Below are 10,543 nucleotides of genomic sequence, written 5' to 3'. Positions count from 1 at the left end.
AGGTGCATGATTGATGCAGGGTGACCCATGTTTGTTTCTTGATAGGCTGACCTAAACATTGCTAATCAAATTAATTAATGACGATCGAGTTCATAATGAATTTGTACATTTTGCATTGAAGACAGCAGAGTTATGATTATCCAACACAGCATGATCTCTACTTTTCTTTAAGTCTGATCAAACTCTTTTGTTGCCGAGGTAGCTTTAATTATATCATTCTTAAACCCAAAACGTGTTGATTTGGACAAGGTTGAGAAGGCTTGTAAGAATTGCATCTGCTTTTCCAAAAGTTCATGATAAGATCTCACCAAGTGAAAGTAAAGAAAACATCTTGAAAAAACTTCGAAATGGTTGAAGAAAAAGGGGGACATATTGGATATTGGATCGAGGGTGCTTAGTATAATGATAAAGATTGTGTTTTAAAATGTTTTTTTTGTTTGAAAATAAATTAAAATTATATTTATTTTTATTTTTTTTTAAAATTTATTTTCCACAACAAAATAATTTAAAGCAAAACTTTTTTAATTTTTTTTTTTTAAAACCTGGTTAGATTGTGCTCGCAAATATCCCTTGACCTATGGATCATAGAAATATTGATTACTACCCACGTACGCGTTATCTGAGTATCCTTCATAGTTGAAAATTTAAGTAATGTTTCAAAAGGATATTTATCGTAAATATATTTGCTTACATATAAATAACTTGTTGAAAATTAAGAAAAATAATAATTATCGTACGTAAAATTAAACTGAACTATCATTGAAAACAATATTTGCTTCGTACTTAAATACTAAAATATGCATTCCCTTGATTGATCCTGTTAATTTCTCATGCACATTCCTTTCTTCTTCCCCTCCCCTCGGATTTTTTTTATTATATATATAAAGAAATTTCCACAAACAGAAACGGCTGGCGGCGGCCTAAAATTAACAGACACGTCTTGATCAGTTCAACTATATCAAATAAGAAAATTTGCAACCTGTGAACAGATCAATAAATATTATGTAAAATAAAATAAAATAGTATGTATATTTATTGCAGAACATGCAAGGAATTAATTAAAAATTTGGTAATTTATTGCTGTCGTTTTCTAACTTGTGGTGACAACTGATCAATAAAGGTGTAGCTATAATTAATGAGGTTTGAAGAAATGAATCCATGTTTGACCAGCTAATTAGGCAGCTCCTCAAAATTAATTAAAATGAAAGCTTAGTCGGATGACATCTTGATTAGGGCGTGTAGTCCCTTCAATGTTTGGTGAGGTTGATTGAGATCTGAGAGGATCATGAGATGAAGGCTATATATGAAGATGACATCAATGACAAGGATGATAATTTGCTTGCTTGCCTATCAAGTTACATGCATTTTCTACTAGTCTATAGAAGGCTAAATTTATAATTTTAATTAATTTGAATTAAAATTGGACACCTATTAGGTTAGATATCCTACGTTTATATTTAATCAATATATTGTAATTAATTTGAACTTAATTTAAAAAGAAGTAAAAAAAAAAAAAAAAAAAAAGCTCAAGTAAGCACTTGGGGTGGTTGGCTTAGTGTATTTAACCCATTAATAAAAAAGTCATGTGTGATTGGTATTTTTTTATGTAGTTAAAAGGACAGATGAAATATCATTCATCTTTTTTTATTTTTTTAAAAATTAAGTGACATGTTGTTTGCTTTCTTGGTTTTTGAGGGAAGGTGGTTGGAAAATCAAGTTAAAGTTTATATATTTAAAAATTTATTTTGATATAAAAACACCTAATAAACATTCTTGTAATGACAATAAAACAATAATCAAATCAAAGCGCCCCTAAAATAGTCTAAAAACACAATTAAACCGGAAAAAAAAAATCCACGACCTAAGTTATGAGAATATAATAATATTATAAAAAGTAAATAAAAAAAATTATAAAACCTAATTCCCAATTGATTCAATATTAAAAAATACAATATAAAAAAATAAAAAAAGACCTAACAAGTAACTTAAATTAGCTTATGAAACTTACGACTCAAGTTATAAGATCTAAATAAACTCATAAATAATAAATCAAAATAAATAATAAAATTCAATTTTAACTAGTCTAATATTTAAAAATAAAATAAAATAATAAATCAATAAAATAATAAAATAATTCTAGTAAACCCATCAAATTCTTAACTAAAGAGAAAAGCACAATAAAATTTTTTTTTTTTTTAACTTTAAAGTTAATGTCATTTAAGGATAATCTGTTCATACATCACGTAATTAACTTGCTAGGAACTTTTTGTTAGTGATAAGAACACAGAGTGGTGTAAAGAATCTCTTGATGAAGCATTTCGTATTTGTTTCTTTTACTTTCCTGTGCCTGGGGTCCGTTATAATGTCTCCTTTGGAACCTCACACAAACATCTACACGAGACAGGTTCTAATTAAGCCTTAAGCATGCATGGGAAGAATTAATTCCCCAAACAAACCCTAATCTAACACAATATATGCCCTCCATCGATATTTTATATGAAACATGACAAGGGCATTACTACAATATCATATCATCCATCATCATATTAAAGGCAACAATAACCAATAATTGAGAGAGAGAGAGAGAGGGAGAGAGGGAGAGAGAGAGGAGCAATTATTATTGCACACAGCAAATTAACATATCCTTCAACTTCTTGTTGGTTGACCACCATTTGGAATTTATTTATTTATTTCATGGCTGATTCAAGACTAAAATTAAAGAATTGTTCTCTTTGTATGCATGTTGAGATAATCATTTAGTTTAATGGAGCAAATCTCTCCTCAAGTATGATAGACGACTGAATAAGCACAAGGGACGATTTCTTTCTTTTTTTTCCTTCAAATAATGAGGCATCAACTCAAAAATCCAACCAAGAGGCAACAAAAATACGAGAATAGAAAACCCTTTTCATGAAAAATCATTCATGGAGTATATATGAGTGTGGAGTTTTGTCTTGCTTTGTTTGCATTAGGTAGAGCAGCACTCCACCTTTTCATTCTAGTTCTTGAACTCTTCCCTAAAACAATATTTGATTAGTCTTAATTTATGGTGCGTAGTATATAGGTTAAGATGAACAAACATCTCACTAACAAGACATTCGAAAGTAATCTCCAATTAATTGTGTTTAATTTACTCTTGATCTGCAGAAAAATATCTTAGCCTGACATCTCAAGGCAAGTCTTCCTCCTAGAAGGCTCAAGCCTCAGATCCAGTACTTGAGTTCCTGTTACATATTCTCTGTGTTACCATGGGAGAAGACATTTTCTAGCGAGGCATGCACATTCTTGACGTTTTCTGCTTCCAACTGATGATCTGGTCACCAAGGGGGACCTAATAATTAACTACAGTACCCATCAACAAAATCTTCAAGAAAGATATGATTGTGCATGGTCAAAAAGAAAAAAAGAAAGTTGCTTGCAATTATATATTATCTCTCTATCCTCGTCCCCGAAGAGATTAATCAGGTGTCCAAATATATTTAATAATCCAATCTCCCTTCCCTGGCTCCCTTCGGCTGTCTGTTCTAGCTATGTTAACATTTTCTGCTACCCTAATTCTGGGATTTGACTATGAACATCCCACTAATGTTTATTCATGTAAAAATACGTTTTTCATATTGATATAATGTATTTAAAAAATCCTTCAAGATACACTACTTCCAATATACAAAATCAATAAGGACACAAAGCTTTTAACCATCCGATTTATCTCCTAGAATCAATCGTTTTCATTATCAATCCCTGACACTACTGTAAAGGTGAGAGGAAGAAGTAATCTCAGGTTGCTTAGAAGCGAAGTCATTCCACTAATTAAATTAAAATAACTATTTACACAATAATATATTTTGTCTATAGATGCAAAATGAATAAACAAAGAAACGAAGATTTAGACAGCATAAAGAACCATACAAGAATATTTTCTTTACCAGGAAAAATGTAGACAGAATGGAAGAGAAGGGGAAAAGGTTGACACAGTGCATCTAAGGTAGAAACAAGAAAAGGTTCTGATGCGATGAAAAAGAGGGTAGAAAACAAAAAACAGGACAATATTGGGAAGAGCAAGGTGGTGGGGTGGATGTGGATATAACAGCAGGCTAACATACAAAAAGATGGAAAATTTAAAGAGAGAGACAAGGATAGGATGGTCTCCATGGACACGCAAGCCCTAGCTAAAGTAACCAACAATAATGAAGATGAATCCAAAAATGCCTGCAGTGATGCAATTCCAGGAAGAGCTTCGCTTCTTAGCCAACCTTTTTATGTGTTTTTCTTTTGAGTTTTGAGATATCAAAGCTATATATATATATAAACTAAAACTTCAAGAGATCATCATATTAAAAGGGCTGAGAAACATTTCAGGCATAATAGTAGCTAAAACGGGCTTGAAGAGCTGAAGCTTTGACTCTAATGACGTTGGAAAAGAGAGATGAAGTATGAAAATTAATATATTTTTATGTGTTTTTGATAATGAAAATATAATGGAAAGCAATTGTGCAATTGTTCATGAATTTGGTAGGTCATAGCAAGTGGGTTTCCATCTTTGAATGTTTTGATAGGGAAACTATTTATAATAGTTGGGCGGCACGCACTCTCATTCTACATTTTTAAATTTCTCCTCTCAATGTTTATTATCACTCCTTGACGTTGCCTTTTTTATATAAAATTCAAAATGGATAAAAAAGCTAATTTTGGATTTTGATTTTAATATAAAATTCAATAATGACTTTCACTAATCTAATAATTCCTGTGTATTTTTAAGGAATTTCTTAGTGCTCGGTATCACTCATCAATTTATATTAAGCATTCCCAATTTTATAATTTTTAAAAAAACAAAAAAAATAAACAGGAATATATTGGGAAAGAATAGTATTGCTTTTCTTTTTAAGAAAAACAAAAAATAACAACTAGCTATAATTTCCCTTTCCACTTTTTTTCTTTTAAGTTTTTTTAAATAATAATAAATAAATTACAACTAGTAATAAATTTATTTTATTTAACTATTACGACTCTGTCTCTCACTCTCTCTATCTATCTTCGTTATTTACCCCCCCCCCCCCCATCATCTTCATTTGACGCATGTCTATACCCATGTTTTTTGGAAGTAAATTCCTTACAACTCTCTCTTTCCTTCTCGTTCCGAACCCCAAAACTATCTACCTCCCAATTCCCAATTCATCTCTTTTTCTTTCTATTTCTGCTCAAAGTTTCCATCTTTATATAATTATAACCTGTCTTCTGTGTCTCTCTTAAATTTTCATAAACCATACGAATTTCGTGACCTTTTTTTTTCAATGGGTTTCGCTGGATTTTGTGTTTAGAGTTGATTTGAAGAACTGGGTGCTCTTAAAATTTGATAAAAAAAATCATGGGGTCAGCTTCAATTGAGCAGGAAATGCCAGCCGGAGAGGGGAATCGGAGTCGTTTTGAGAATTTAAGAGGGGTTCAATGGAGGATAGATCTTGGGATTTTGCCTTGTCCTTCTTCTTCTAGTGTTGATGATCTTCGTAGAGTTACTGCTAATTCTAGAAGAAGGTAAAGTCTTGGCCTTTTTCTGTTGGAAAAAAGAGTGGATTTTTTTGGTCGTGTTTTGGCCTTTTATAAATTAGTGGAATATTGGCTAATGAAAGCAGAAGGGGTTTTGTATTTTTTTTTTTTATCATTTTAAATTTAGTTTAAATTAGAATTTAAAGATGGCACCTTTTTTTTTTTTTGTTATGTTTCCATTTTGAAGATAATTAGTTGATTATCCTTGAAAGTTATTATATAATCCTCCGTTGTTTTCCAGGGTTTGACGAATGCACCCAAGTAGTAGTGGTTTTGGTTGTGATCAGTTGTTTTTTATATTTTTCACTTGTTTTTGGTTTATCAAAAGCCAATCAATTAGGAGGGAGTTTCCAGTTGGATGTCAAGGTTGAAAGTCTGCTTTTGTATGCATTGCTGGTTTGTTTGTCGTGTTGATGGAAATCAAAATGTTTGTCTTTGCCAGGTATGCCGGTTTGAGAAGGAGGCTCTTAGTTGATCCACATATGTCAAAGGAAGGAAGTAGTTCACCTGATCCTGTAATAGACAATCCACTGTCACAAAATCCAGGTTGCTGCTTTTTTTCTCATCTTTGCACTCATTAAAATATATTAGCTATGGTTAATGCATCTATGGTATATCTGCTCAGAAAATTGGTTGTAAAGTGCCTCCATTGATGGCCTCATGTTCCTTCTTTCACTTCTCCTAGTGGTACGGTTTTTGTTTTTGTTTTTCCTTATCCTTGTTTGACTTTGGGCATGACTACCTTTTTATGTAAAGCCATCATGTTTTAGATTGCTGTTGCTGGAGCTTAGGCTTTGCTTCTAGTTTTGCATTTCCTGAAAATGTTGATGTATGGAAGTAAAGACTGTTGCTTGTAATAGGGCATTATGTGTTTTTGCTAATTGCTGATCTTATCTGTTTTGACATAGACATGTCTTTCAAATAAATTTAATGTTACTACGGTATGTCAGAAGAAAATGTTGTCAGTACATGGTTTTAATGATGATGCATGAATGCTGCATGCAGATAGCACCTGGGGTCGCTTCTTTCGGAATGCTGAACTGGAAAAAACACTTGACCAGGATCTATCACGATTGTATCCAGAACATGGTAGCTATTTCCAGACTCCTGGCTGCCAAGGAATGTTAAGGCGAATCTTGTTGTTGTGGTGCCTTAGACATCCAGAGTATGGTTATAGACAAGGTAAATTGAATTGTTCATCTGAAAGAAATTCACAATCCTTTCGCCTGTTTTGGTATTTTTCTGTGTTACACCAATGTTCAATCATTAATTAAGCTGTTAATCATATATTGTTAACTTGACTCAGACAAGCATTTCAATCATTAATTTTTTCGTTTTCTTCCTACATCCGTTCATGCCAATGTGTTAAAGTATCTTTTTACAGGGAAATTGATATTTCCTTTGTCTTTCTGGTTTTCCTTTACAGGAATGCACGAACTTCTGGCTCCTTTTCTATATGTTCTTCACATTGATGTGGAGTGTCTCTCTGAAGTGCGCAAGCAGTATGAAGACCATTTTACAGACAAATTTGATGGTTTAGCGTTTCAGGAAAATGATCTTACATGCAATTTTGATTTTAAAATTTTTTTAGATTCCATGGAGGATGAAATTGGCTCCCATGGTAATACCATCAAAGTCAAGTCTCTCAACGAGCTTGATCCTGAGATACAAATGACTGTGTTACTAACTGATGCTTACGGAGCTGAAGGTGAATTGGGTATTGTCATGTCAGAGAAATTCATGGAGCATGATGCTTACTGTATGTTTGATGCATTGATGAGTGGGTCTCATGGTTCAGTTGCCATTGTGGACTTCTACTCTCACTCCCCTGCATGTGGGTCCCATTCTGGCTTACCCCCTGTCATTGAAGCTTCTGCTGCATTGTACCATTTGCTTTCTGTTGTTGATTCATCTTTACACGAGCACCTTGTTGAGCTGGGCGTTGAACCTCAGTATTTCGCACTTCGCTGGTTACGGGTTTTATTTGGTCGAGAATTTTCACTTGAAAACCTCTTGTTAATATGGGATTCAATATTTGCGGCAGATAATAATATCATCTTAGACAAAGTTGCTGAAGATGATGCAGACTTTGGCTTTCGTATCTTTAGATCACCTCGGGGAGCATTGATCCCAGCTATGGCTGTTTCTATGATTCTTCATCTGCGATCTCCCCTCCTTTCCACTGAGCATGCAACTACTTGTCTCCAGAGACTGTTGAATTTTCCTGAGAATATAGATCTGAGAAAACTGATAAATAAGGCGAAGTCTTTACAGACACTTGCACTGGATACTAATATGTCCTCTGTGTCTCCTCCATTTGATGGGATTTATAACCACAGTAGATCAATGGTTGTGAGAGGTCATACTCATACACTTTCATCTGATTCTGTTTCCCCAAAAACTCCTCTAAATGCAGTGCCTGACAGCTATTGGGAGGAGAAATGGAGAGTAATGCACAAGGCAGAAGAACTCAAGCATGATAGTTTAGGGAAACTAAATCCAACCCAGAAAAAATGGTGGACAGAAAAAGTAAGATTGCCCCTATCTAGGACAGAATCTGCTCCAACTCCTGTAAGCGTGGCGAGTGGGAAGAAGGATCAGAAGTCATCTGTTAGGCGTAGTTTGTTAGAAGATTTAACGCGTGAACTTGGGCATGATGAAGATCCTGGAAAACCAGATTGCCATGAAGTTTCGGGTGAGAAGGACCATCGTACTGCAGAAGTTGAGGAAGGGGGACCGGACAATGTTAACAATGACTTAGCGTGCTCAACTGTGGAGGGATGTCTTAGTGGAATTGCTGGCAGTGAGGAAAATTCATCCGTGTTCTCAGACCCGTCTGGTTCTCTTAGTGGTGTTAATGACCATGAAAATGAGTCGGAAAAAAGTAGTGTTGCCTCAAATATGTCTGTTGATGAAAATGATGATCAGCCTGAGGCTCTCCAGGAAGATTCAACACTACCTGTTTCCCACCCCCCTGAAGATGCGTCTTTAAATATTGGGACCAACAATGAGCCTACTGGAAAACAGGTTGCAGGTCCTAAGGAGAGGAAGCTTCTTTCAGGTAAATTTCAATGGATTTGGAAGTTCGGACGGAATACTGCTGGTGAGGAGACATCTGAAAAGGGAAGCGACGCACTTGAGACTACAAAACCTAGCAATGATGCCAGGAATCAGATTAATTCAATAGGATCTTCATCTGTCAATGGGTCTTGCAATTCTTATGCCAGTAGCGAAGGAGAAAGTGTGGACCAGAATGTGATGGGTACATTGAGGAACCTTGGGCAGTCCATGCTTGAACATATTCAGGTAACCTCTTGATTAATGTTTGTCTCATGATTTCTGTCAACAGATCTTTCTACTTTCAAAGATGGTGCTTTTAAGACAGTTCAGTCTGAAATTGTTAAAACATGAAACAAAAGTACGATATATTGTGGAATCTTGGTTTCATATATGGATAGGTTTATTTCAGTATGAGCCTTGTATGTAGTCTGCTAGGGAGATGGATCATATTTTCTCTGCTTCCTTTGTTTCTGCTTCACCTATAATTGATATAGGTTTCAAGTTACTGGGGAATCATAGGCTGTAGTATTTCCTTGAATTATCAGCGAGCAAACCTCAATTGACATGGTATATAATGTTTTGTATGGTATTCAAACTGAACATTTCTTAATCATTTGTGTTGCAGGTGATTGAGTCAGTTTTCCAGCAAGATAGGGGTCAGGTAGGTTCATTGGAGAATTTCTCAAAAAATGTTATAGTTGGCAAAGGACAAGTTACAGCCTTGACAGCACTTAAAGAGCTTCGGAAAATCAGCAATCTCTTAACTGAGATGTGAGTTGAGCTTAAATTATGTAAATCTGTATATATATTTGTAATTACTATTCTTTTTGGTGCAAATAAAGTGAGTTTGGGTTTCTCTCTTGCTGCTATGTCCAAGCCAACCCCCTCCCCTCCTCACCCCCTACCCAAAGCAAGCTCTGAAGACACTGAATATGAGTTCTGTCATGACCTTGGTTATACAATCAAATGCCTCTTGATACTAGCCTTCACTAACTCTGCCTTGTGCACTCCCACTGTGGAATCCGTACAATAACCTGACAATGAGGTTCAGCATATATCACTTGGAAAATTGCAAATAGGAGGAAGACTGGTTTAACTTTTCATGAAAAACCTTTGTTTCTGGTACCTAAACAAATCGAGATACATCAATACTTTATCCAAAAGCTAAGGTTAAGTGATCGGATCTTTGAAGAATGCTGTCTCTGGAATTGTTATTTTAATTGTTTGAGTATTCACTTACCATACACTTGACGCTTGACCAAGCTTAAAGAGAGCTGTTTGAAAGGACACTCTTAACGCCACAAAGTTGACGTCTTCATACATGGGTTGATGCAGAGGTCGCCAATATAGCAGAACTGGCCCTAGCAGTTATAACTAGCCTCGTCTAAATTGGCAAGCACTGGGTGCATATTTTATGATAGAAAATAGCATACGTGGTGGTATACATCTAATTTTTGGTAAAGACGCGTGAAATCTATCTTGTTTTTTCTTATCTACAGTTAATGCTAATGATGCGTCAAACCACTTCTATTTAATAGTAAAAGTTCTCTGATATTTCATCTGCGCATGTGAACTTGGAACGCATGTAACTTCGCAATGGCAAGAAAGATCAAATGTCAAGCTCATGCTTAAAAGAAGTGAAGATGTATCATCAAGAACTGAAGGATTAAGAGTCAAGAATTGCTCGGTAGTTGGATTATAAATATGATACTTACCATTGGTGTCCAATGTAGATGAACTTGAACAAAGGAGTAAGACAATGTAAGACTGCAAAATCTTGATGCCAAGGTCTTTGGTGCAAGTAAGAGAAGTAACGTGACCTAATCATGAGCCAGAGAGAGGTATTGGAATTGCTGAGTAGATGGTTTATGCAAGAAAAGGGCTGAAGTTGTTTTGTCGGGATTTTCAAGCTAAATAATTGAGGACTGGAGACGAGGGA

At 34.8% G+C, this 10,543-nt stretch overlaps 1 protein-coding gene across 1 annotated transcript; it reads left to right on the top strand.

Annotated features, from left to right (window-relative positions):
* Positions 1 to 5,057: 5,057 nt before the first annotated feature.
* Positions 5,058 to 9,465, top strand: LOC118033611 (uncharacterized). Its single transcript, XM_035038648.2, has 5 exons — positions 5,058 to 5,532; positions 5,987 to 6,090; positions 6,550 to 6,726; positions 6,971 to 8,850; positions 9,230 to 9,465. Exons 1-5 carry the CDS (start codon positions 5,366 to 5,368, stop codon positions 9,377 to 9,379), a joined length of 2,478 nt encoding a protein of 825 aa, XP_034894539.1. The 5' UTR covers positions 5,058 to 5,365; the 3' UTR covers positions 9,380 to 9,465.
* Positions 9,466 to 10,543: the final 1,078 nt, after the last annotated feature.

This window comes from Populus alba, chromosome 6 (genome assembly GCF_005239225.2).
Source record: "Populus alba chromosome 6, ASM523922v2, whole genome shotgun sequence".
Lineage (NCBI taxonomy): Eukaryota > Viridiplantae > Streptophyta > Magnoliopsida > Malpighiales > Salicaceae > Populus > Populus alba.
Note: the sequence above shows the minus strand (reverse complement) of the source record. Positions and strands in the feature narration are given on the sequence as shown.

Coding starts and splice junctions, on each gene's coding strand:
- LOC118033611 (XM_035038648.2), top strand. CDS start 5,366: ATGGGGTCAGCTTCAATTGAGCAGGAAATGCCAGCCGGAGAGGGGAAT. Junction 6,727..6,970: donor AGAGTATGGTTATAGACAAG/GTAAATTGAATT, acceptor TTTCCTTTACAG/GAATGCACGAACTTCTGGCT. Junction 8,851..9,229: donor CCATGCTTGAACATATTCAG/GTAACCTCTTGA, acceptor TTTGTGTTGCAG/GTGATTGAGTCAGTTTTCCA.